This window comes from Bubalus kerabau, chromosome X (assembly GCF_029407905.1).
Source record: "Bubalus kerabau isolate K-KA32 ecotype Philippines breed swamp buffalo chromosome X, PCC_UOA_SB_1v2, whole genome shotgun sequence".
NCBI lineage: Eukaryota > Metazoa > Chordata > Mammalia > Artiodactyla > Bovidae > Bubalus > Bubalus kerabau.
Genome location: NC_073647.1, coordinates 102,469,028 through 102,496,959, shown reverse-complemented (window position 1 = coordinate 102,496,959; position 27,932 = coordinate 102,469,028). Strand labels below are relative to the sequence as shown.

The 27,932-nt window shown below is 40.4% G+C and overlaps 1 protein-coding gene across 10 annotated transcripts; it reads left to right on the top strand.

Annotated features, from left to right (window-relative positions):
• On the top strand, positions 1-27,932 carry LOC129638799 (casein kinase I). Of its 10 annotated transcripts, none has more exons than XM_055563488.1 (7): positions 13-110; positions 9,225-9,346; positions 12,033-12,279; positions 22,722-22,847; positions 25,241-25,361; positions 25,854-26,061; positions 26,320-27,932. In XM_055563488.1, the coding sequence occupies exon 7, from the start codon at positions 26,321-26,323 to the stop codon at positions 27,329-27,331; it is 1,011 nt and encodes a 336-aa protein (XP_055419463.1). In that variant the 5' UTR covers positions 13-110; positions 9,225-9,346; positions 12,033-12,279; positions 22,722-22,847; positions 25,241-25,361; positions 25,854-26,061; position 26,320; the 3' UTR covers positions 27,332-27,932. The 10 variants fall into 10 exon arrangements, 8 of the variants coding, with proteins under 8 accessions (XP_055419461.1, XP_055419465.1, XP_055419463.1 ...); XM_055563487.1 differs by having other exon boundaries at positions 25,531-26,061; XM_055563493.1 differs by lacking the exon at positions 26,320-27,932 and having other exon boundaries at positions 25,854-26,089.

The following is a 27,932-nucleotide window of genomic DNA, read 5'->3' as shown; positions in this document are numbered from 1 at the left end:
GAGAAGGGGCGGTGCTAGGGGTGGTGACCGGAAGCGGCTGCAGTTTTCTGCCGAGGTTTACTAGTTGTTGTGAAGAGGATCCCGTTGCTCTGTGCCGGAGCCGTGTGAAGGTAAAGGGGACCCAGGGAGGGTGAGTGTTGGGGAATTCTGTCTGGTCAGTGTTGGAATCGGTTGTCTGGATATAGTTGGATGATTCGCCTTTTATTTTTCAGGCTTTCCTCTTTTCTCATATCAATGTTAAGGTCTTCAAGTTCACTCTGAGACCCACAGGGCTTGGTGCATTATATTCTAAGTGTTTTCCAAGAGTTGATTTTTTTTTTGGGGGGGGGGGTCCATGAATTATTTAGAAGTGCGCTTTCATTTTACAGAAGTTTATCTTTTTACTAGACTTCTAAGTTTTCTTTGGTTAGAAAAATGTCTGCATGAAGCTCATTTCTTGAAATCTGAGGGGACTCATGGCCTAGTCTTTGGTGACTTTTTAATAAATGTTCCATGTATAATTCGAAAATAATATTTAATTGTTTAGCTGTCATTTGTGTTGTACAAAATTTGTACTTTTTGGTTTGCTTATTCTCTTACAGAGAAAGGAGAGATTAAGTCTTCACTGTGATAATGATTTTATTCATTTCTTCTTCCGCTGTCCATGATCCAGTTTGAGTTGTTTTGTAGGAAGCGGTTAGTCTTAGATCGAGGTGCATATATTTGAATGTTCGATTACTTAAGCACCGTTTGTTAAAAAGACTGCAGTTCCTCCACTGACTCCTTTTGTACCTTTGTCAAAAATAAATTTGCCATACTTTTGTGCAGCTATTTCTAGATTCTTAGTTACGTTCTATTTGTCAATGTGTCTGCTTTTATCGTGAAAGTATGTTGAATTTTGTCAATACTGTATGAATTTATATGATTTTTCTTCTTTAGCTTGTTAATATGGGGGAATCCCCTTATTGATTTTTGAATATTGAACCAGCCTTACATTCCTGGAATAAACTTCACTTGCTTGTGGTGTATAATTCTTTTTTTTATATTGCAAGAATTATTAATTAATGCTTTTTTTGAGGATTTTTGTGTCCAAGTTTGTGACAGACATTGGTGTGTAGTTTTCTTTTTTGGTCCTGTCTTTGGTTTTAGTATTAGGATAATACAGATCTCAATAAATGAGTTAGGAAGTGTTCTCTCCTCTTCTCTTTTCTGGAAGAGATTATGTAGATGATATGTTTTCTTTTAATGTTCAGTAGAATTCTCCAGTGAAACCATCTGGGCCTGGAAATTTCCTTTTGGAAGCTTTTGAGTATGGCTTCAATTTCTGCAATAGTTAAGGAACTATTCAGGTTATCTGTTTAGTGTCTGTTCAGAGGACCTACATATTTAATAGTGGGTAAATTGTAGGAGTCTATGTTTTGTGAGAAAACTGGACTATTTCATCCAAGTTATTGAATTTATGTGCATAAAGTGGTGTGTAATATTCCCTTACTTTCAATGACTACAGAATCTATAGTTATATCTACTGTTTCATTTCTGATATTGGTAATTTGTGTCTTCTCTCTTTTTATCTTTGTCAGTCTTGCTAGAGGATTACGAATTTCATTGTCTTTTCAACACACCAGCTTTTAGTTTCATTGATCTTTCTCTGTTTTCAATTTTATTGATTTCCACTCTTACATTTATTACTTGCTTCCTTCTGATTGCTTTGGGTTTTCTTTGCTCTTCTTTTTCTAGTATCTTGTGTTGGAAGCTTACCTTATTGATTAATACCTTAATTCTTTTCTAATATAAACATTTAGGATTATAAATTTACCTTTCAACACTGCTTTATCTGCATCCCAAATTGTGATATGTTGTATTTTCACTTTTATTCATTACTTTTTAATTTCCCCTGAGACTTCCTCTTTGATCCATGGATTATTTAATTGTATTGTTTAATTTCCAAAGTTTGGCGGCTTTCCTGTTACCTGTTACTGATTTCTAGTTTGATGCTATTATAATCAGAGAACATAAGCTGTATGATTCCCGTTTGTTAAGTTTTGTTTTATGACCCTGGAGAGTGTCACACAGGTGCTTGAAGAGAATGTGTATTCTATTCGTGTTTGGCTGGAGTAGGATGGATGTGTTCAGTCAGGACTCTTTAGACTCTTTTCTTGGTCTTTTGATGCAGGCTTTTCTTAGAGCTTTGTTGTCTGTGCCTACTGATGGTTCTGCGTTATAAGCTTCTCTAGTGGCCTGTTTGTGATACACTCGAGGGAAAAGGAAACCCAGGGAACTCACCACAGTTGTTCCTTAGGCCCTGAGGTCTGTGGACCGTGCCTTTTCTTTTTAACTTTGAGTCTTTCTATTTGTATTTGTTGTTATGTCATGTTTCCCCCTGGTCTCTTCCACATTCATTATTCTCTTCTATCTGTATTTTCCTGTATTAACTTTGTTAATTTAAATTTTGCTAGGTAAGCACCTGTTTCACATCAATATAAAATATGTTGCTATACAGTTATGCATAATATCCTACAATAACTACTTTGAAACACTGCCTTATCTGGGAATGATTCTCATTCTGTCTTCTCTCTCTGTATATGTGTGCATGTGTGTGTGTGTGAGAATATATATGTTTTTAAACTCTTCTTTATCTCATTTGCTAGGGAGTTATCTGTGACATTGGTCGTTTTAAAGGACCAGCTCTTTGTTTTCTTTAAACTCCTATTATATGCATTTGATTTATTTAAGGTTTTTCTTGATTACTGTTTTCCTTTTGGGGGGGGTTGCTTAATTTTGTTTTTGTTTTTTTTTTCTACTTCTGATGTTTTAGAGTGAATACTTAGCTCTCTTTTGTTCTTGTTCATTTTTTTATTTATTATTTTATTGAAAGGTAATTGCTTTACAGAATTTTGTTTTCTGTCAAACCTCAACATGAATCAGCCATAGGAATGCATATATCCCCTCCCTTTTGACCCTCCCTCCCATCTCCCTCCCCATCCCACCCCTCTAGGTTGATACCGAGCCCCTGTTTGAGTTTCCTGAGCCATACAGCAAATTCCCGTTGGCTATCTATTTTACATATGGTAATGTTAAGTTTCCATGTTACTCTTTCCACACATCTCACCCTCTCCTCCCCTCTCCCCATGTCCATAAGTCTGCTCTCTATGTCTGTTTCTCCATTGTTGCCCTGTAAGTAAATTCTTCAGAACCATTTTTCTAGATTCTGTGCATTAGAATATGGTATTTATCTTTCTCTTGCTGACTCACTTCACTCTCTATAATAGGTTCTGGGTTCATCCACCTCATATACCCTGAGGAAACCAGGGTTGAAAAAGACACATGTATCTCTTTTTTGTTCTATTTATTTGTATATTTACTTGGTTGGTCTTTGGGGGCAATTTCAGACATCACCAGGGTATTCCAGCTGAGCCATTAATCTTGTAGCTTCACCACTGTTAACTGGTTCATTTTTATGACACTGCTGAAAAATCAGCGGTTTCTATAGAGATTAAAGATAAAAACCTTTTGAGAAATGTGCAAGTTCCTTTTGTATACCTACAGATTTTTCCACTCTATTAGATTTTTCATCTTTCACAATATTTATTTTCTTTAAATTAGTGGTACCTGGTTTTGCTGTATTCTTTACCTTAAAGTTTTTTGGCTGGCTCTCTGGAATACATTCCTGGACTTCTGCCCTTAGTTTGTCCATGGGCATGGTCTTTGATACCCCCGTGCAGCTGCTCAAGCTCCAGGTGACTCCATCTGCACCTGTTATATTTATTTTTAATTAAAAATAAAGCCATTTAAATATATACATTTCACTCCGTATACAACTTTAGCATGTTCCATGACTTCTGGTAAAAATTTGGTAGCTTTTGTATTGATTTCTGACTTTGATCCTGGGTTATTTAGGAAAGTGTTCTTTTTCTTTTTTCTTTTTCCCTTGTGGCTCAGCGGGTAAAGAATCTGCCTGCAATGTGGGAGACCTGGGTTCGATCCCTGGGTTGGGGAGATCCCTTGGAGAAGGGAAAGGCTACCCGCTTCAGTATTCTGGCCTGGAGAATTCCAAGGACTGTCTAGTCCATGTGGTCGCAAAGAGTTGGACACGACTGAGCGACTTTCGCTTTCTTTTAAAGCAGATTGATTGATTTAGTTATATAAAAGAGACATGTCTATATATTCAATACCTTAAAATTCATCAATTTAAAGTGTACGGTTCAGTGATGTTTAGTACATTCACAGAATTGTTCAGTCAACAGCACAGTATAATTTTAGAACGTTTTCAATACCCCAGAAAGAAACTTTTCATGCATTAGCAGACATTCATTGTTCATGCCACCCTATATCCCCAGCCCTAGGAAACTTCTAATCAGTTTTCTGTCTCATGTGTTTGCCCATTCTGGACATTTCATATATATGGAATCATAAAATATGTGGTCTTTTGTGACTGGCTTCTTTCCCTTAAGATAATGATTTCAAGGTTCATTTATGTTATAGCATATATTGGTGGTACTTCTTTATTTTTTTCCGTTTCATATATGATATTCTACATATTTCAATGCCATTCTCCCAAATCATCCCACCCTCTCCCTCTCCCACAGAGTCCAAAAGACTGTTCTGTACATCCATGTCTCTTTTGCTGTCTCGTATACAGGGTTGTTGTTACCATCTTTCTAAATTCCATATATATGCGTTAGTATACCGTATTGGTGTTTTTCTTTCTGGCTTACTTCACTCTGTATAATAGGCTCCAGTTTCATCCACCTCATTAGAACTGATGCAAATGTATTCTTTTTAATGGCTGAGTGATACTCCATTGTGTATATGTACCACAGCTTTCTTATCCATTCATCTGCTGATGGACATCTAGGTTGCTTCCATGTCCTGGCTATTATAAACAGTGCTGCGATGAACATTGGGGTACACGTGTCTCTTTCCCTTCTGGTTTCCTCAGTGTGTATGCCCAGCAGTGGGATTGCTGGATCATAAGGCAGTTCTAGTTCCAGTTTTTTAAGGAATCTCCACACTGTTCTCCATAGTGGCTGTACTAGTTTGCATTCCCACCAACAGTGTAAGAGGGTTCCCTTTTCTCCACACCCTCTCCAGCATTTATTGCTCGTAGACTTTTGGATCGCAGCCATTCTGTCTGGCGTGAAATGGTACCTCATAGTGGTTTTGATTTGCATTTCTCTGATAATGAGGGATGTTGAGTATCTTTTCATGTGTTTGTTAGCCATCTGCATGTCTTCTTTGGAGAAATGTCTGTTTAGTTCTTTGGCCCATTTTTTGATTGGGTCATTTATTTTTCTGGAATTGAGCTGTAGGAGTTGCTTGTATATTTTTGAGATTAGTTGTTTGTCTGTTGCTTCATTTGCTCTTATTTTCTGCCATTCTGAAGGCTATCTTTTCACCTTGCTTATAGTTTCCTTTGTTGTGCAGAAGGTTTTAAGTTTAATTAGGTCCCATTTGTTTATTTTTGCTTTTATTTCCAGTATTCTGGGAGGTGGGTCACAGAGGATCCTGCTGTGATGTATGTCAGAGAGTGTTTTGCCTATGTTCTCCTCTAGGAGTTTTATAGTTTCTGGTCTTAGGTTTAGATCTTTAATCCATTTTGAGTTTATTTTTGTGTATGGTGTTAGAAAGTGCTCTAGTTTCATTCTTTTACAAGTGGTGGACCAGTTTTCCCAGCACCACTTGTTAAAGAGATTGTCTTTAATCCATTGTATATTCTTGCCTCCTTTGTCAAAGATAAGGTGTCCATATGTGCGTGGATTTATCTCTGGGCTTTCTATTTTGTTCCATTGATCGGTATTTCTGTCTCTGTGCCAGTACCATACTGTCTTGATGACTGTGGCTTTGTAGTAGAGCCTGAAGTCAGGCAGATGGATTCTTCCAGTTCCATTCTTCTTTCTCAAGATAGCTTTGGCTAATCGAGGTTTTTTGTATTTCCATACAAATTGTGAAATTATTTGTTCTAGCTCTGTGAAGAATACCGTTGGTAGCCTGATAGGGATTGCATCGAATCTATAAATTGCTTTGGGTAGTATACTCATTTTCACTATACTGATTCTTCCAATCCATGAACATGGTATATTTCTCCATCTATTCGTGTCCTCTTTGATTTCTTTCGCCAGTGTTTTATAGTTTTCTATATATAGGTCTTTAGTTTCTTTAGGTAGATATATTCCTAAGTATTTTATTCTTTCCGTTGCAATGGTGAATGGAATTGTTTCCTTAATTTCTCTTTCTGTTTTCTCATGATTAGTGTATAGGGATGTAAGGGACTTCTGTGTGTTGATTTTATATCCTGCAACTTTACCATATTCATTGATTAGTTCTAGTAATTTTCTGGTGGAGTCTTTAGGGTTTTCTATGTAGAGGATCATGTCATCTGTAAACAGTGAGAGTTTTACTTCTTCTTTTCCAATTTGGATTCCTTTTATTTCTTTTTCTGCTCTGATTGCTGTGGCCAAAACGTCCAAAACTATGTTGAACAGTAATGGTGAAAGTGGGCACCTTTGTCTTGTTCCTGACTTTAGGGGAAATGCTTTCAATTTTTCACCATTGAGGATAATGTTTGCTGTGGGTTTGTCATCTGTAGCTTTTATTATGTTGAGGTATTTTCCTTCTATTCCTACTTTCTGGAGAGTTTTGATCATAAATGGATGTTGAATTTTGTCAAAGGCTTTCTCTGCATCTGTTGAGATAATCATATGGTTTTTATTTTTCAATTTGTTCATGTGGTGTATTACACTGATTGATTTGCGGATATCGAAGAATCCTTGCATCCCTGGGATAAAGCCCACTTGGTCATGGTGTATGATCTTTTTAATGTGTTGTTGGATTCTGATTGCTAGAATTTTGTTAAGGATTTTTGCGTCTATGTTCATCAGTGATATTGGCCTGTAGTTTTCTTTTTTTGTGGCATCTTTGTCAGGTTTTGGTATTAGGGTGATGGTGGCCTCCTAGAATGAGTTTGGAAGTTTCCCTTCCTCTGCGATTTTCTGGAAGAGTTTGCGTAGGATAGGTGTTAGCTCTTCTCTACATTTTTGGTAGAATTCAGCTGTGAAGCCATCTGGACCTGGGCTTTTGTTTGCTGGAAGATTTCTGATTACAGTTTCCATTTCCGTGCTTGTGATGGGTCTGTTAAGATTTTTTATTTCTTCCTGGTCCAGTTTTGGAAAGTTGTACTTTTCTAAGAATTTGTCCATTTCTTCCACGTTGTCCATTTTATTGCCGTATAATTGTTGATAGTAGTCTCTTATGATCTTTTGTATTTCTGTGTTGTCTCGTTGTGATCTCTCCAGTTTCATTTCTGATTTTATTGATTTGATTTTTCTCCCTTTGTTTCTTGATGAGTCTGGCTGATGGTTTGTCAATTTATTTATCCTTTCAAAGAACCAGCTTTTGGCTTTGTCGATTTCTGCTATGGTCTCTTTTGTTTCTTTTGCATTTATTTCTGCCCTAATTTTTAAGATTTCTTTCCTTCTACTAACCCTGGGGTTCTTCATTTCTTCCTTTTCTAGTTGCTTTAGGTGTAGAGTTAGATTATTTATTTGACTTTTTTCTTGTTTCTTGAGGTATGCCTGTATTGCTATGAACTTTCCCCTTAGGACTGCTTTTACAGTGTCCCACAGGCTTTGGGTTGTTGTGTTTTCATTTTCATTGGTTTCTATGCAAATTTTGATTTCTTTTTTGATTTCTTCTGTGATTTGTTGGTTATTCAGCAGCGTGTTGTTCAGCCTCCATATGTTGGAATTTTTAATAGTTTTTCTCCTGTAATTGAGATCTAATCTTACTGCATTGTGGTCAGAAAAGATGCTTGGAATGATTTCAATTTTTCTGAATTTACCAAGGCTAGATTTATGGCCCAGGATGTGATCCATCCTGGAGAAGGTTCCGTGTGCACTTGAGAAAAAGGTGAAATTCCTTGTTTTGGTGTGAAATGTCCTATAGATATCAATGAGGTCTAACTGGTCTATTGTATCGTTTAAAGTTTGTGTTTCCTTGTTAATGTTCTGTTTAGTTGATCTATCCATAGGTGTGAGTGGGGTATTAAAGTCTCCCACTATTATTGTGTTACTGTTAATTTCTCCTTTCATACTTGTTAGCATTTGTCTTCCATACTGTGGTGCTCCCGTGTTGGGTGCATATATATTTACAATTGTTATATCTTCTTCTTGGATTGATCCTTTGATCATTATGTAGTGTCATTCTTTGTCTCTTGTCACAGCCTTTGTTTTAAAGTCTATTTTATCTGATATGAGTATTGCTACTCCTGCTTTCTTTTGGTCCCTGTTTGCATGGAAAATCTTTTTCCAGCCCTTCACTTTCAGTCTGTATGTGTCCTCTGTTTTGAGGTGGGTCTCCTGTAGACAACATATGTAGGGGTCTTGTTTTTGTATCCATTCAGCCAGTCTTTGTCTTTTGGTTGGGGCATTCAACCCATTTACGTTCAAGGTAATTATTGATAAGTATGATCCTGTTGCCATTTACTTTATTGTTTTGGGTTCGAATTTATACACCCTTTTTGTGTTTCCTGTCTAGAGAAGATCCTTTAGTATTTGTTGGAGAGCTGGTTTTGTGGTGCTGAATTCTCTCAGCTTTTGCTTGTCTGTAAAGCTTTTGATTTCTCCTTCATATTTGAATGAGATCCTTGCTGGGTACAATAATCTGGGCTGCAGGTTCTTTTCTTTCATCACTTTAAGTGTGTCTTGCCATCCCCTCCTGGCTTGGAGAGTTTCTATTGAAAGATCAGCTGTTATCCTTATGGGAATCCCCTTGTGTGTTATTTGTTGTTTTTCCCTTGCTGCTTTTAATATTTGTTCTTTGTGTTTGATCTTTGTTAATTTGATTAATATGTGTCTTGGGGTGTTTCGCCTTGGGTTTATCCTGTTTGGGGCTCTCTGGGTTTCTTGGACTTGAGGGATTATGTCCTTCCCCATTTTAGGGAAGTTTTCAACTATTATCTCCTCAAGTATTTTCTCATGGTCTTTCTTTTTGTCTTCTTCTTCTGGGACCCCTATGATTCGAATGTTGTAGCGTTTAATATTGTCCTGGAGGTCTCTGAGATTGTCCTCATTTCTTTTAATTCGTTTTTCTTTTTTCCTCTCTGATTCATTTATTTCTACCATTCTATCTTCTAATTCACTAATCCTATCTTCTGCCTCTGTTATTCTACTCTTTATTGCCTCCAGAGTGTTTTTGATCTCATTTATTGCATTATTCACTATATATTGACTCTTTTTTATTTCTTCTAGGTCCTTGTTAAACCTTTCTCGCATCTTCTCAATCCTTGTCTCCAGGCTATTTATCTGTGATTCCATTTTGATGTCAAGATTTTGGATCAATTTCACTATCATTATTCGGAATTCTTTATCAGGTAGATTCCCTTTCTCTTCCCCTTTTGTTTGGTTTGGTGGGCATTTATCCTGTTCCTTTACCTGCTGGGTATTCCTCTGTCTCTTCATCTTGTTTAAATTGCTGAGTTTGGGGTGTCCCTTCTGTATTCTGGCAGTTTGTGGAGTTCTCTTTATTGTGGCATTTCCTCACTGTGTGTGGGTTTGTACAGGTGGCTTGTCAGGGTTTCTTGGTTAGGAAAGCTTGTGTCGGTGTTCTGGTCAGTGTTCTGCTCTGGATTTCTTCTCTCTGGAGTGCAATGAAGTGTCCAGTAATGAGTTATGAGATGTCTATGGTTTGGGGGTGACTTTGGGCAGCCTGTATATTGGAGCTCAGGGCTGTGTTCCTGTGTTGCTGGAGAATTTGCTTGGTATGTCTTGCCCTGGAACTTGTTGGCCCTTGTGTGGTGCTTGGTTTCAGTGTAGGTATGGAGGCATTTGATGAGCTCCTGTCAGTTAATGTTCCCTGGAGTCAGGGTTTGGACTTAAGCCTCTTGCTTCCAGTTATCGGTCTTATTTTTACAGTAGTCTCAAAATTTCTCCTTCTATACAGCACCATTGATAAAACATCTAGGTTAAAGATGAAAAGTTTCTCCACTCCTTTCGAAGACAATGGGTTTCTATTCTGGGTGCCTGATGTCCTCTGCCGGCATTCAGAAGTTGTTTTGTGGAATTTACTCGGCGTTTAAATGTTCTTTTGATGAATTTGTGGGGGAGAAAGTGTTCTCCCCGTCCTGTTCCTCTGCCATCTTAGCTCCTCCTCGGTACTTTTTTTTTATTGCCAAATAATACTCCATTGTATGCACACACCAAATTTTGTTTATCTGTTCATCAGTTGGTCGACATTTAAATGGTTTCCACTTTTTGGCTACTATGAATAATACTGCTGTGAATATTTGTGCACAAGTTTTGGAGTGGACATGGGCTTTCGTTTCTCTTGGTAGATACTAGGAGTAGAACTGCTGGGTCATACGATGACTCTATATGGGTAGCCTTTTGAGGAACTGCCAACCTATTTTTCAGAGTGGCTGTACCATTTTAAAGTTTTACCAGTAATGTCTGAGAGCTCAGATTTATTCACATCTCACCAACATTAGTTACTGTCTTTTTTTTTTTTTTAGCCATCCTAATGTATATGAAATGGTTTGCTAATGAATAGAACATTTTTGGTTTTGATTGCATTTCCTAAGGCATTATGATATTGAACATCTTATACTATAATCAAGGATGCAGCCTGTCCATTCCCAACATTCAGACATCTACCAGGTTTTTTTTTGTGGCCAAGTTATTTGATAGAATTTTGTAAAAAGTTCTATAGGCAGAAGAAAGGAAAGCATATTCTCTCTTTCTCTGAAACAACGTCATCTTTACATGTTGAAACTTTAACCTATTCATACTTTTAATTTTATTTTGCTTTTTATTTTGTATGCTTTCCTGTTTCTTTTTCATCTCATTTCTTAACTTCTCTTGTCTTAAGTTCCTCCTCAGTTTATGTGATATTTACCCTTCGCCAACAAGAACGACTAAATCTGTAGTGCCTGGATTAGTTGATCATAATGAGATTGTATCTCAGCTTGGACAGAGACAACTTCCCCTCCCTAGTTCCCTCAACAGGAGAAACAGTTTTTACCTCTGGATGTTTTTGTGGCAATTAAAAATTTTAGTCCCAGACTGTTAATAATTTCCTTATGGCATATATCTTCTGTCTTAAGAAACTTTACTTAACATTTTTTTCCAAATTATAATCATGTTTTCAACATCTATTTAATAATAGAACCATGTTTATTTTGACCTCCCACATATAAGGTACCATGTGGTACACCACTGAGAATGTGAACTTTGAAGCCAGGTAGACTGACTTCAATTTAACATCACTAAACCTCTGTTTCTGCATGCATGCTGCTGCTGCTTCTAAGCCACTTCAGTCGTGTCCAACTCTGTGCGACCCCATAGACGGCAGCCCACCGGGCTCCTGTGTCCCTGGGGTTTTCCAGGCAAGAATACTGGAGTGGGTTGCCATTTCCTTCTCCAATGCATGCATGCATGCTAAGGCGCTTCAGTCGTGTCTGATTCTGTGCGACCCCATGGAAGCCCACCAGGCTCCTCTGTCCACGGGATTCTCTAGGCAAGAATACTGGAGTGGGTTTCCATTGCCTTCTCCTCTATATGCATACTGTGAGATAATAATAATTACAGCAGTACACAAATAATGTGATTGATGTGCACATTAAATGAGATACTTCTTTCTGCATATTATATGATTCCTTGTAATAACCATACTTGCTGATATGAATTAAGTATTTATCTGGGCCAGTCTGTTGCTGAGTTGCTTAAAAACATCAACTCATTTAATTCTCACAGTCCCTTGAAATAAATATTTTTGATTTGTTTTGGCGAAAAGAAAACCTGAAGAAACATTTTCATATTCCAACAGCTAAAGGATGACAGAGCTAGAAATGAAGCTTTTGTTAATTTTAGTCTGAGTCTCATGGTCACACTCATATTCCCTTTTGATGAATGACTTGAATAGGTTGATGTCAATAGGTTGAATAGGTTGATGTGACTGTCTACTCCACAGTATTCAGTGCCATAAACAATACTTTGGTGTTCTCAGGAAGCACTTGTGGGGTGAATGCAGAATAACTGACCACATGAACACTGTCTTTCCAGGTTTCTTGGAATCTCTGCTTAGCCCTTGGGACAGACCCTGTGGTGAAGGCTGCAGGATCTTCCATATCCAGCATCAGCAGCTGTGGTTAAGTCCACAGGTGCCCACCTGACCTCGGGTTCCTGGGAAGAGCAGGGTTGTCAGCAAGAGAACCTGCGGGTAAAGCCCAGCAGAAAGATGCCAGGCAATCGGAGTGCTGCTGGGCCGTCTCTGACCCTGACTACAGGGGGATGTGACAATTCCTGTGAGGTAAGGAGTAGGAAGAGGCACCCAGGGACAGAAATTCTCCAGAATGAAAGATAATATCTCAGTATTTTAATTTGTATGACTTTTTTTTTTTAAATCAGGCAACATAATCAGGGGATTTTTATTGCTTATTTATTTATATGAATTTCCTTCTGTCCATTGTTGATTTATTTATATTAGCTTACGGATTTTTACAGAGTTTTTTTTAAAGAGTAAGGTTAATAACCTTCTATCATTCTTATATATTGGGTTGGCCAAAAAGTTTGTTTGGGGTTTTCTGTACGATGTTATGGAAAAAACCCAAATGAACTTTTTGGTTAACCCAGTATTTCTGTGAATATTTTTTGCCACTTTGTAATTTGAAATTAGTTTCTAGTTTATCTATAAGTGACAAAAGGTGCCAAATAGTTGTCAAAGTCTTCTTAAAACAATGACTCTTCGCTGCTTTGTTTCTCCCAGATTCCAGCTCTCTAGAAGCAAGCTCTCTTAAACTTTTTAATGGATTTCTTTTTAGTTTTGAACATTATCTACTGACTTTCCACTGTGTAAGGTAGAGATTTAGCTTTTCCACGCACCTCCACTCATATGCACATTTGCCTCTACCTATCACTGTTCTGATTAGATCTGTCGTGTTTATTATTGTGACTGTTTCTAGTTGAGTTGTGTGGTATCCCTGCTTACTATTTCTTCACAACTTTTACTTCTCCCTGGAATTAATGGATTGATCATTTCTTTGCTTTACTGTATACATATCAATAATTCAACTCCAAATTCTTTCTAGGTATTTAAATCTCCTCTCTGTATATTCAGTTAAAGAATCTACCTGCAATGTGAGACTCAGGTTCAATTCCTCGGTCGGGAAGAGCCCCTGGAGAAGGGACTGGCAACCCACTCCAGTATTCTTGCCTTGAGAATGCCACGGACAGAGGAGCCGGGTGGGCTACAGTCCATGGGGTTGCAAAGAGTCGGACACACACATAGTGACATTACTTATAAACACTCATACCGTGTTTACTATGAGCCCAGCACTGTTACACACACACTATATCTACTAACTCATCTTCGTTACAATCTGGAGAAGTAGGTACCATTGTTATTCTCATTTTATAGAAGGGGAAACTGTTGTTGTTTGTTGTTTAGTTGCTGAGTCGTATCCAACTCTTTGCAGCCCCATGGACTATAGCCCCCCCAGGCTCCCCTGTCCATGAAATTTTCCAGGCAAGAATGCTGAAGTGGATTGCCATTTCCTTCTCCAAGGGGAAACTGGGGCATAGAGAAAAACTATCTGACCCAAGTTAACACAGCAAGTAATAGCGGGGAGTGCTATCTCAACTCTGGGTATCAGTGTCTTCTCTTTGAAAAAAATCTCTCCTGGACTTGCTGAAGGCTGGTCTGGTTGCTCTCTCGCCTTCACACACAGCTATGACTTTGGTGTCTTCTGTCCACCATCTATCAGGAAATCCTTTTTACTTCTGTCTTGTATCAGATTCCCTTCCCTGAGAATCCTGTTTTTTTTCCTTCCTGTTTCCTAGATCCTGTGTCTTCCTCTTTCTTGGTTTACCCCCTAATTTGGAGGGCAGGGTACTTCCTTCAGTATATCCTTGAAAATGGATGCATGACAGGAGAACTTTATGAAGCTTTGCATATCTGAAAATGTCATGTAAAATGTATTTATGTAATCTATATAATTGTATAAATACATTTACAGAAATAAAAAAGTAATACATACCATGGAAGTATGTTTATTTGACCCTGATAATAAATTTATCTTTTTGGCTGAGTGTAGAATTCTAGGTTGGAAATCATTTTTGTGTAGAATTTTACAAACCTGTTTCCAGTCTAGTCCTTTTCCCACTCATACACACATTTTTTTCTGCTTTTCAAAAAATCTCTTATTTCAGTTGTTGATCCTCCGTATTTTAAATTCTTTGCTCTACCGATTTCCATTTCTTTCACTTTCGTTCTCCTTCCTAGAAGTTTTTTTTAAAAGACTTTATCTCCCAAATCATCTTCTGTGTCTCTCATTAATGCTGTTCTATATTTTTGGAAGATGGAGGGATACTCAAGATACTGGAATGGTATCTTGAGACTGAAAAATGAGGCAGGCAACTCCATATAATCAATGGATCAGTTGATTGTTATAGGTAACTGACTCACAGGGTGAGATCAGGGGGCCGATGAACCAGAAGCATTCACAGCTGCCTCCTACACAGCTGAGGGACGATTGGGACAATTTCACAGTTAACCTAGGGTCTGGGGGGTGGGTACGTGCTTGGAAACAGCAAGTTCATTCCTAAGTCAAGATTTATGAATGGGCAACTAGTCCTATGGGCACTGGGAATACCTCAGTGAAGGTCTTCGTTATTATTTAAAGACTAATAGAGCCTCGAGGCCACAAGATCTAATAATCATTAAGAAATATCTATTAAAAAAAAAGAAATATCTATTAACTATTAATACAAAGCCCTTGGTGACAGAGAAGAGACTTACTACATGGTACAGCCCTAGGCAGGGTCAGTGAGGAGGCCCAGGATGGCATCTGTTAGGATAACAACTGTACATACGTTTTTTATATATAATTTTATTTATTTATTTGTTTAGGCTGTGTTGGGTCTTTGTTGCTCCATGAGGGCTTTCTCTAGTTCCAGTGAGTAGGGGCTACTCTCTACTTGCAGTGCTCGGCCTTGTCATTGCAGGGGCTTCTCTTGCTGTGGAGGAGGGGCTCTAGGGCACATGGGCTTCAGTAGCCGCGGTTCCTGGGCTCTAGAGCACAGGCTCAATAGTTGTGGCGTATGGGCTTGGTTGCTTTGTGGCATGTGGAATCTTCCTGGACCAGGGTTTGAACCCATGTCTCCTGCAATGGCAGGCGAATTGACCACTGAGCCACCAGGGAAGCCCATGATTTTGTTTTAAATAACTCTTTTTCTTTTCAGAATTTTTGTTTAGTATCTTATCACTCTTATATTAGTAATAGTTTTTAAATTTAATTTTTAAATGATAATACAGTCAGATGGCTCAAAAATAAAAATTTTAAATATATATAAAATTTTAAAATATGAAAAGCTATATACGGTCTAAATTCTCTTATCTTTTTCCTGTCTATTCACTTCTCCTTATTTTTAATTTTTATTTAGTTTTTGGCTGCACCATGGTGGGGCATGTGGGATCTTAGTCCCCTGACCAGGGACTGAACCCACACCCCTGCAGTGAGTGGAATCATAGAGTCTTAACCACTGGACCACCAGGGAACTCGCTGTTCACCCCTCTTTAATACGTATAACCAAGTTAGTTTTCTCTGTATGAATTTCTTTATGTAAGTAAAAGCAGTTGAGAGCACCCTGTTATTTTTTCTTTTTTTAGTTCAGGAAACGTAGCCCACAAGACAAATTCTTACCAGTTTTTGGTAATTTTAAATCTTTTGGTAAAATAGAAAATGAGTTATAAACCATGCTGCCATGAACATTTTTGTTCATGTCATGTATGTGTGTCCACCCTCTCTTGACCGTATACATAGGGATGGAGTTAGTGGGTCCTAGATTCAGCCTATCTTTTAAAAAAATATTTTTGTTGTGAAATATAACATATGTCCAGAAAAGCGTGCAAAACAGACATGTACAGCTCAGTAATTTTTCACTATGTAGGTCTAGAAAATGTCCATAGTTAGCATTCCAGAATTCCCCTACTTCCAAAGTCAGGTACTCTCCTGACTTTTATGATAACTTATTTCCATGGAAAAGAAAATCACAAGCCGCAGAGTGGAAGAAGAGACAGACAACAGAGGACTTGTACCCAGGATGTATAAAGAACAGCAGAACAATAAGAAAAAGCAGATGACCCTGTAGTCAGAGAGGTTATTTGAATAGGTGTGTAACAAAGGAGGAAATCCAAATGGCTAGTAACACCTGAGATGGTACTCAGGGAAATCAGGGAAATGCAAAAGTGAAACCACAGTGTAATCCTGCCATACCTCCACCAGAATGGCTAAACTTAAGAAGGCTGACAGTGACAACTGTTAGCAAGGATAAGGGTCTGTATCAGTAGCTCATATACTCATCTCAGTGCATATAGTTGCTGATGTATTAGCTCATATCAGGAGTCCATAAACTGCTGGTGGGAGTGTAAACTGGTACAATCTCTTTGGAAACATTTTAGGTTTCTTCATCAAAGCATATGTAGACCATATGAGGAAACTCTTCTAGAAAATACCCAAGAGAAATCCTTGGCTAATGTACCAGGTTGTTGTTGTTGTATGTGTGTACATACTTCTGTGTCACTTAGAACAGTGCCTGGCATGTCCTAAAAGCTATTTAAGTACATAGCGTGTAGTAAGAACCTTATGAGTGTTTTCTGTCATTGTCATCGTCGTCATCATCATCTGGTTTGCCTGTGTCCAACCTGGATCAGTTGCATGTAACTCCTCTATATTTGGCTGCTGCTTCTGCTGCTGCTAAGTCGCTTCAGTCATGTCCGATGCTTAGCGACCCCATGGACTGCAGCCTACCAGGCTCCTCCACCCATGGATTGTCCAGGCAAGAGTACTGGAGTGGGTTGCCATTGCCTTCTCCAGCATGGTACACTATGCTTTTTTGTAGAAATTGACTAAGATGATTCTAAAATTTGTATGGAATTTCAAAGTTTTTTTAAAAAAGCCTTTTTATTTTGTATTGAGGTATAGCTGATTAGCCATCTTGTGATAGTTTCAAGTGAAAGGCGGAGGGACTCAGCCATACATATACATGTATCCATTCTCCCCCAAGCTCCCCTCCCATCCAAGCTGCCACATAATGAGCAGAGTTCCATGCGCTCTACAGTAGGCCCTTACCGATTATTGATTTTAAATCGAACCGTGTGTACATGTCCATACCAAACTCCCTAAATATCCCTTCCCTCTGGCAAAGCCTAGTACATGTTTTGCCATCCTTCTACTTTTAACCTAATCTTGTCTTTTATATTTAAAGTGGATTTCTTGCTTTTTTTTACCCTCTTTAAAATCTGTTTTCCACTTACATATAATAAGATTATAGATGCGGTTGTGTTTAAATCTACCATATGGCTATTTGTTTTCTATTTGTTCTATCAATTCCTTGGTCCTTTCCCCCTTTATTTCTGTCTTATTTTAAATTAATTATTTTTTATGATTCCATTTTGTATTCTTTGTTATGTTTAAGAGCTTTAATACTTCCTTGTTTTATTTTAGTGGTTGCTTTAGGGTTTATAGTGTTGATATCGTTAGCTTATTACAATTTAACGTCTTGACATCATGCCATTTTATGTATAATTCAAGAACCTTACAACAACATACTTCCATGTCCTTTCCCATGTTTTGTGCTATGGTTGTCATATATTTAAATTTGAGTATGTTATAAATGGCATGATTCATTGATATTCTAATTTTAAACAGTTGATGATCTTTTAAAGAGATCCAAACAATGAGAACAATATTTATATTTACCCATGTAGTTACCATTTTTGATGCTCTTCATTCCTTTGTGTAGATGTAGATTTCCATCTGGCATCATTTGCCTTCTGTCTTAAGGAACTCTTTTGGTAGTGCAGGTCAGCACAGAAAACAGCAAAATTCTGTAAAGCAATTATCCTTCAATACAAAAATAAATTTTACAAAAGAATATCAGATGCTGCAGAGAAGTCATTCGTGAAAAGAAGAGTCAGTGAGGCAAACTTCATTTCTGTCTTATTTTAAGAAATTGCCACAGCCACCTCAACCTTCAGCAAAAACCATCCTGATCAACCAGTAGCCATCATCATCAAGGCAAGACCTTCCTTCAGCAAAATGATTATGACTCACCTAAGACTCAGATGATGGTTAGCCTCATTTAGGCATAAGTGCTCTGCTGCACTCAGTCGTGTTTGACTCTTTGCAACACTGTGAACTGTAACCTGCCAGGCTCCTCTGTACATGCGATGTTCCAGGCAAGAATACTGGAGAGGGTTACCATTTCCTTCTCCAAAGGATCTTCCTGACCCAGGGGTCGACACACCGTCTCTTGCGTCTCCTCTGCTGGCAGGTGGATTCTTTATCATTCAGCCACCTGTGAAGCCCTTAAAGAATAAAGTTTTTAAATAATTAATTTACATTGTTTTTAAGATACAATGCTGTTGAACACTTAGTAGACTACAATACCATATAAAGGTTACTTTTACATGCATTGGGAAACCAAAAATTTGTGTCTCGCTTTATTGCAATATTCACTTTATTGCGGTGGTCTGGAATACCCACAATATCCCTGAGGTATGCCTGTACTAGTTGTTGCAATAAGAGGCTTGAGAGTGTGTACAATAAGTTACACTTGAGACTGACCACAGTTTGGTGAGGAAGCCCCCTACCTGGAAGAGTTAAGACTAACTGTAACACTGTTGAGGCTGCTGCTGCTCCTGCTAAGTCGCTTCAGTCGTGTCTGACTCTGTGCGACCCAATAGATGGCAGGCCACCAGGCTTCCCCGTCCCTGGGATTCTCCAGGCAAGAACACTGGAGTGGGTTGCCATTTCCTTCTCCAATGCATGAAAGTGAAAAGTGAAAGTGAGGTCCTCAGTCCTGTCTGACTCTTAGCGACCCCACGGACTGCAGCCTATCAGGCTCCTCCATCCATGGGATTTTCCAGGCAAGAGTACTGGACTGGGGTGCCATTGCCTGTCTTTAAACCTACTTCAGGGTACTTCGTATGCAATAACTTCTTCAGTTCCTCCTCACTGACTGGCAGTAAAGTGGACGACCGTTTATTGACCGTACAATTTGATCAACATTTCCACTACTGATTCCAGAGACTTCTCTCAAATCTCCTAAATTTGCCTCTGTCCGTTTTCTATCATTCCCGTAACAAACTGCCATAAACTCGTTGGCTTAAAACAACAGAAAATGTTAGTCTTGTGGTTCTGAAGTCCTAAATGGCTCCCCTTGGGCTAAAGTCAAGATGTTGGCAGGTATGGGTTCGTTTATTTATTTATTTTTTATTTTATTAATTTTGTCTGTGCTGGGTGTTCGTTGGCGTGTAGGCTTTGCTCCAGTTCTAGCGAGCAGGGGCATCTCTTCGTTGTTGCGTGCGGACTTACTGTGGAGGCTACTTTTGTTGCCAAAACAGGCTCTAGGTGTGCGGGCTTCCGTAGTTGAGGCATAGTGTCTACTATTTTATCCTCCGTGAAAGCTAACAAGTTAGCTAGCTGGCCATGGTGTTATGCCTGCTGGTAGAAAACATGAGCCTCCTGGGTCAGAGACAGAGGACTTGAATACTCACAGCGTTAGTGGCAGCCAGAGTATCAACATTTCCACGAGTTCCCTAAGCCTCAGTCCCCACAGGGTGTTGCAGAAGGCCAGATAAATCCTGCGTGTGCAGTAGGTTCCATTATAGGAGAAGCACCCCTAGCTTATGGGCGTCGACTCTTTCATAAAGGCTAGTAAGCCTGCCTGATCCTTGCCTTGAGGAAGAAGTGTCTTGAGCATAATTTCCAGTGTAACTTGCCCTTTGCTCTGGAGAGGGAGACTCTATCTTTTGAGGCTGTTCACTATATAAATATTCAAAAAGATAGTTTGGAAAAAAGGCAATCTTTGGTCTGCTTGAAAGATATACAGAAATACGGGATTTGTGGAGAATGCTGTGCTATGCTATGCTATGCTAAGTCGCTTCAGTCGTGTCCGACTCTGTGCGAACCCATAGACGGCAGCCCACCAGGCTCCGCCGTCCCTGGGAGTCTCCAGGCAAGAATACTGGAGTGGATTGCCATTTCCTTCTCCAATGCATGAAAGAGAAAAGTGAAAGAGAAGTTGCTCAGTCGTGTCCGACTCTTAGCGACCCCATGGACTGCAGCCTACCAGGCTCCTCCGTCCATGGGATTTTCCAGGCAAGAGTACTGGAGTGGGGTGCCATTGCCTTCTCCATTTGTGGAGAACAGTCTCCCAATAATCTCTCAAGTCCCTTTTAATCCGGAACTGATATAATGGGCTCTACCCCTGGCTACGGTTTTGTTGAAGCAGCTGGGCCATTTGCCCGGAACTATGCTCCACCTTTTGGAATTTCCTAATTGTATTCTTGTGGTGTTATTTCATAGTTCCCATGTCCCTACGTTAATATGAACTGATCATTTTAGAGGCTTGATCAAAACAGATTCGAATTTTAGGCAAACGTACTTCAGAAGTGGTATTCAATGCTTGTTAATTCGTCCCTCCAGATGGCACAGAATGCCTGGTTATCTCTCTTGGTGTGTTGAAGTGTTGTCAACCCAAGGCACAGATTTTAAATCTATGGATTTGAATTCTATTTCCTTAAATCCATTTCCTTCTCCAGGGGATCTTCCCGACCCAGGGATCTAAGCAGGGTGTCCTGCACTGCGGGCAGATTCTTTATCATCTGAACCATCAGGGAAGCCCCACATATTTTGGATTTTAACCACATATCAGACATACAATTTGCAAATATTTTTCCCATTCAGTAAGCTGCCTTCTCATTTTGTGGAAGGTCTCAATTGCTGTGCATAAACTTTTTAGTTTGGTATATTCCCACTCGTTTATTTTTGCTTTTGTTGCCTTTGATATTGGCGTCAAATCCAATAATTTATCTCCACCAGGTACGTCTAGGAGCTTACCACGTTTGATTTCATCAGAAGTTGTATGGTTTGGGGTCTTATGGTCAAGTCTTTAATCCATTTTCAGTTAAGTTTGATGTGTGGTGTAAGAGAGCGCTCCAGTTTCATTCTATTGCATGTGGCTGTCCAGTTTTGCCAAACCATTAACTGAAGAGACTGTCCTTTCCCTTTTCATATTCTTGGCTCCTTTGGTAAAAATCAATTGACCATCAATGTGTGGGTTTAGTTCTGGATTTTCTCATCTGTCCCATTGATCTGTATGTCTGTTTTCATACCACAGTCAAGTTCGTCAGCACATTCTTCACCTCACAGAGTTACTTTGTGTGTGCGTGTGTGTGTTTGTGTGTGCGGTGAGAACACTTAAGTTAATTTTTGTATATGGTGTGTGGTGTGGATCACGGTTTGCTTTCTCCTCCAAAATGTTTATCTATTTGTTCCAGCACAGTTTTTAAAACAGGCTTTCCTTTTCCCCATTCAAGTACTTTGTCACTTTTTTCATAAAACAGTTGTCCATATGTGTGCAAATCCGTTTTTTAGACCCTCTATTCTGTTTCATTAATATGTGTCTGTACTTACATCCATACCACACTGTCTGAATTATTGTAGCGGTACAGTAAGTCTTAACATTACATAATAGAAATCCTCCATGCTAATCCCTGCTTTGTGTATTCCAGTTCCTTTGCATAGCAATACAAATTTCTAACATCTCTGTTTCCATTTTCACCAAAAAGTCGACGAAGAACTGGTTGAACAAGTAGAGGACAAAGGAGTAAAGTGATATAAAGCTTCAACAACACTCAATCAAGTTGACTTACATATTAGAGAACACTGCACCACCCATCCTTGGCTGAACATACATTCTTTTCTGGGGACACATGAAACATTCTTCTAGACAGACCATATGTTGAAATCAGACCGAGTACGTTTTCCGACAAGTATGGAATCAAGTTAAAATTGACCCAGAAGGAAGGCGTCAAGAGAAAATGCCGGTACTTTTGAAGACTAAATGAAAGCAGCAGTAGAGGGAGCTATGTAAATTGAGAAAAAAAAGTGTAGATGCTGAGTTTTCTTGCTGATCCGATGGTTAAGAGCCCGCTCGTCAAGGCAGGGGCCGCTCGTTCAAGTGACCCTGTGCGATAAAACTACTGAGGCTGCGCTCTAGAGCCCGGGAGCCAAACTGCTGAGCCTGTGCACCCCAACCACTGAAGCCTGTGTGCTCCAGAGCCTGTGTTCTGCAATGAGAGAAGCCACTGCAATGAGACGCCCTCGCACCACACCTAGATGGTAGCCCCCGCTTGCCACAACTAGAGAAAGCCCATGCACGGGAACAAAGACCCAGCGCAGCCAAAGATATATAAATAAGTAAATTTTAATAAAGTATACATGCCTCCTTCAAAAGCGAATAAAACACAAATTTCCCATGAACATGAGCAACAAAGTAGAACAAACTTCAAATCCTGGACAAAATTATAATTTTCCCCCCTTGCAATCACACCGTTTATTTATTTATTATTGGAGTATAGTTGGTTTGCACTGCTGTGTTCGTTTCTGCTCTACAGCAAACTGAGTCAGGTATACACACTACTATGTATAAAATAGATAGCAAATAAAAAGTATTATTTTTAAAAATGAAAGACTGTTCTGTACAATGGATGGCAGAAATTTATGACTAGATATTTTCATTCTATCCATTACGTGTAAGCAGGCCTCTAAAAGGCATAGCCTATGGGTATTATGGTAAAAGTCACTAAAAACAATTTCCTATCCTTCCCTCATCCCCCTGTGCTGCCCTGGTCACCCCAAATGGGGCTGTGTTTACAGGTGTCAGTGTCCTTGGTGTTTGTTACAGGTGTCAGTGTCCTTTGAGGGCATGACCGTGGACTTCAGAAGAGGGGAGTGGCAGCACCTGGACTCTGCTCAGAGGTTCCTGTACCGGGACGTGATGCTGAAAACGACAGCCACCCCCTCTCACTGGGTATGCACAGCTACCCTGTGACTCTATGAGTGTTGTAGCCACGCGTTCTGGGAAACAAACTCACTCAGAAGGACAATGCAGATAGTGGAGTGCAGTTTATTACACGGGCAGGCCCAAGGCAGAGTCTCCTCTTAGCCAAGGACCCTGACCAGTTTTTCTGAAAACCTTATATACCCTAAGTGTACGTGCCCAAACCCACCTCCCCAGATTCCCTGAAACTAGTCTGAACAAAGGAAAGGAAAGATACACTCTAAGTTAACCCATGATTCATATGCCTTAAGCCTTGGTAGTTAACAGTGGACAATTATCAATAGGCCTGTGGTCATACCCCAATAAGCATAATAGAATTTATGATTCTATTCGGTTACACAGATAATTAGGGTATTCTTTCAGGCAACAGAGAGTCTAGGTACGAGCCCTGGGGCTCTTCCATCCGGGGGGCCTGGTTTTCCAGTTGGTATGTTGTTTCCATAGATACTGGGCATATAGCTCCAAGTCCACAGTCCGGCCCAAGATGGAGTCCTGCTTTCAAGATGGAGCCTGTTCTCTCTGTTTCCTCCTTCCTGAGGACTCTGTTATGAGTAAAATTGTGTCCATCCAAGAAAAGATGTTGACGTCCTAACCCCCACTATTTCTGAATGTGACCTTAATTAAAAATAGGGCCTGAGACGGTAACAGGGAGGAAGGCCAGAAGTCCCAGAGCGGCAGGAGAAAATAAGCTGTAAATGGCAGACTTGTTTTGTTTTTTTTTCTTCTCTATATGTGTTGACGACACCTAGTTCTGCCTTGAGCTAACCAATATGTTTTTCTTACGGAAAAGTTTTTCTTAAGCTATGTTAATGAAGCCATGTATTTGCTTTGGAACCTGCCTTTCTTCAAAATGGTTCTGCCTAAGACTAACTACTTTTTTTTTTCTTTTCTCAACCCTTGGGCTGATAATGGCTCAAGAAACCAGTATTCATGTCAATTGTTTTATGGCCGGGGGATGACACACCTTGGTCCATCCTATCTCAAAAATGCATATTGTGGGAGAGGGGCCTGGTGAAACTCCCTCAGCCTTGAGGTGTCTCTCTTATCTGATTAATAAGCTTGCTAACAGACATAAAACACCTTGCCAGAAACTAGCAAGGGGGCGTTCTTTCTGCCCCTTTCTGATGTCCGTGTCAGCAGCTTTCTCTCTCTCTCTCTCTTATACTTTAATAAAATTCTGTTACCCAAAAGGTTCCAGTGGGGAAGCCTCGTCTCTTGCCCTGGATCGAATTCCTCTCCTCCAGAGACCACGAATCCCGGCATAGCACACAGCTCACAGCAGGAACCTGTCAGGTCTTTCCAGAAGTAATCAATCTAGAACAAGGTTGTTAGGTGGGCCCTAATCCAATATGCCTGGCATTCTTACCAAAAAGGGAAGTGCAGACACAGAGACACACAAATACACAAGAGAGACCGGGTGGAGGCACACAAGGAGTAGATGACCGTGTGATCAGAGTGATGCATCTATAGGACAAGAGGCGCCTGAGGCCACCAGAAACCAGGAGAGGGGCATGGAACACATCCCTCCCTAGCACCTTCAACAAGAGCATGACCTGGTTGACACCTTGGTTTTAGACTTCTGGCCCTCAGAACTGCAAGGCAAGAAATTCTTATTGTTCTGAGCCACACGGTTTGTGATACTTTGTTACAAGAGTCCTAGGAAACAGGCTTTCTGTACTTGGGAGTGGAGTTCTATTATAAGAAACAGCTAAAAAGACATGAAGTGACTTTGGAATTGGGCAGCAGGCGGAGGCTGGAGAAATTTGTAGGTGCTTGATAGAAAAAGTCTAGCTTGCCTCAAAGAAACAGGTGGGAGAAATAGGAATAACTGTGTTTTTGCTGAGGTCTCAGCTACCCTTCCCAGGTGACGCTAGTGGTAAAGATTCCTCCGGCCGACGCTGGAGACTCGAGTTCCATCCCCGGGTCAAGAAGGTCCCCCAGAGAAGGAAAGGGCAACCCACTCCAGTTTTCTTGCCTGGAGAATCTCACGGACAGAGGAGCCTGGCGGGCTCCAGTTCATGGGGTTACAAAGAGTCGGACAGGACTGAAGCGAATTAGCACACAGCCCTGGCCAAAGAAAGAAATGAATTCTAGGTATTTCCTAAAAGAACTAGAAGATTTAGAAAAGCTAATTTAATCTTAATTTCTGAATAATGATTTACTGATTGAATTTAACACATGATGAATAGGAGAAATTAACAGCTTTAGATATTTTTACCCTGCACAATGTTAGGTATAACTAAGTATTTAATAAGCATAGCATATCATGAAGAAAATCATTAAAGACAACTAACTTCCTAGTTCTCTTCCATCCAACCCCCGGTGCTGACCACGTCACCTTGAATGGGACTGTATTGTAACAGGGGTCGTTCGAGGACGTCCCTGTGGACTTGAGCAGGGAGGAGTGGCCACACGTGGACCCTGTACAGAGGTGCCTGTACCAGGATGTGACACTGGAGACCTACAGCCAACTGTGCGCAGTGGGTGAGTAAGCACAGCTGCCCTGTGGCCCTGCCAGGGGCCTCAGAGACGCTGCTTCCATTCTCAGCTGCTGAATGCTCTGGGGCGTCTGAAGTGTGTAATGGTGTCATCTTTGATTTGCCCGAGATACTTCAGTCCTTTTACACTTCTGTGATTATTACTCTATTCCCAGGGAAATGGGATTACTTTCCTGAAGAGCAAATAGAAGCGTGGTTGAAAGGCCCTGAAACCCAATTAACTGGACCCAATCCTGTATCATGTCCTGTTCACAGGGAACCAAGTTCCCAAACCAGAGGTCGTCATCGAGCTGGAGCAAGGAGAGGGCCCATGGACATTGGAGGAGGAAACCCCACATCACAGCTGCTCAGATGTGTGACCTGAGTAGATGGGGGACGTGGAGTAGATCTGTTTTTCTAGGACAGGCTGATGCCTTTGAAAGGCTCTGCAGATAATCTGTCTTGAACGTTCTAAGAGCGCCCGTGATTCCTTTCCCAGAGTTCTCTGCGTCACGAAGCGCCTTCCTGGAACTCCGGGCATTTTGTGTTGGCTGCAGCCGTTGTAACAAGATGGCAGCGTCCGCGGAGTGACCAGGGGTCCTTCCTGGCAGGAGCCGGCGGCAGTGGTGGTAGCGGTATCGCCGCCGTAACTTCACGGCTCTCCTGTACCAGCCCCCGAAGTCGCCGCGAAGGCGAGGCCGCTAACGGTAAGCCAGAAGCCAGAGGCTCAGCCTGCGAACGGTAAGAACCCCCTCAACGGTCTGTGGGCTGGTGAAAAGAAACCTGACAGTAGCGGTGGTCAGGTTCCGCTTGGCCGATTCTGGGCCCTGTAACGCTGAGAAACAGCCAGCGTTTTCTGTTTCCTACCTGCCTTCACAACCTTGCTCCGTGGACGAGCCCTAGGGCCGTCCATCGTCCCCTTAGAGGTGTCAGAGCTTAACCCCAACCCCATCTTTGTCTCTCAGGATGGCGAGCAGCAGTGGACCCAAGGCCGAGTTCCTTGTCGGAGGGAGATACAAACTGGTACGGGAGATCGGTTCTGGCTCCTTTGGGCAAGTTCATTTGGCGATAGACCTCACCAACCACGAGCAGGTGGCAGTAAAGTTAGAATCGCAGAATGCCAGGCAGCCCAGGTTGTTACATGAGAAGGAACTCTATAATATCCTTCAAGGTGGGGTTGGCATCCCCCAGATACGGTGGTATGGTCAGGAAACAGACTATAATGTCCTAGTCATGGATCTTCTGGGACCCAGCCTTGAAGATCTCTTCAATTTCTGTTCGAGAAGGTTCACCATGAAAACTGTACTTATGTTAGCTGATCAGATGATCAGTAGAATCGAATATGTGCATACCCAGAATCTTATACACAGAGACATTAAACCAGAAAACTTCCTAATGGGTACTGGGCAGCAGTGGAAGGAGTTATTCCTTATTGATTTTGGTTTGGCCAAGAAGTACAGAGACAACAGGACAGGGGAACACATAACCCACAGATCCGGTAAAAGTTTCATTGGCACTCCTTTTTGTGCTAGCATCAGTGCCCATCTTGGTATGGAACAGAGTCGCCGAGATGACATGGAATCATTAGGATATGTTTTGATGTATTTTAATAGAGCCAGCCTGCCATGGCAAGGCCTAAAGGCTGAAACAATGAAGCAAAAATATGAAAAGATTAGTGAAATGAAGATGACCACACCTGTTGATGTTTTATGTAAGGGATTTCCTGTAGAATTTGCCTTGTACTTAAATCATTGTCTCGGGCTGTCCTTTGAGGAAGCCCCGGATTACGAGTACCTGAGGCAGCTATTCCGCAGGCTTTTCAGGAGCCTGAATTACCAATATGACTATGCATTTGATTGGATAGTGTTAAAGCAGAAAGCAGAACAGCAGGCTGCCTCTTCAAGTGGGGAGGGTCAGCAGGCCCAAACCCCCACAGGCAAAAGTGACAAAACCAAAAGTGAAATGAAACATTCTTAAACTGCAATCAAGGAATAGAAGACAGCAGAAGATGAGCAGCAAATTCATTTCCCTGTCAACTGGCTGTGGTCAGCAGAGATATTGTCTGCTGAGTTGAAGGCTCTGTAATTAATGAAACATGGCATGTGGTTTTCTGTATTACTTTTTCAAGTTGATATGGTCACTAAATGCTTGACATACACAAATTGGTGGGAAAATTGTGCCTGTGCCAATTTTAATTAAAATCTTTTATTTTGAACTATGCTGCTTTGAGAGATCTCATTTCAGAAGAATAGCCTGTGCAGTTGCTATGGTTGTTAATGCATTCTGAGGGTTTATCCATCCCTAGGGTTTGCACGTTGTTCACTTAAAACATTCTTAAAATGGTTGGCTACTTGTTTGCAAGCCAGCTGTTATGGTAGCTATCAAAGATTCCAGTGTTTGATCGTATGAAAGACTGTGCCTGCTTACCTGTGCTAGAAATAACAGCATCTTAAGTGAAGACTTGAGAAAAACTTAGTGACTACTAGATTATCCTTAGGACTCTGCATTAATTCTCTAATGTTCTTGGTATTTAAGAAAATGCATATTTGTCACAGAATTTTAGTTAACATCTTACAAC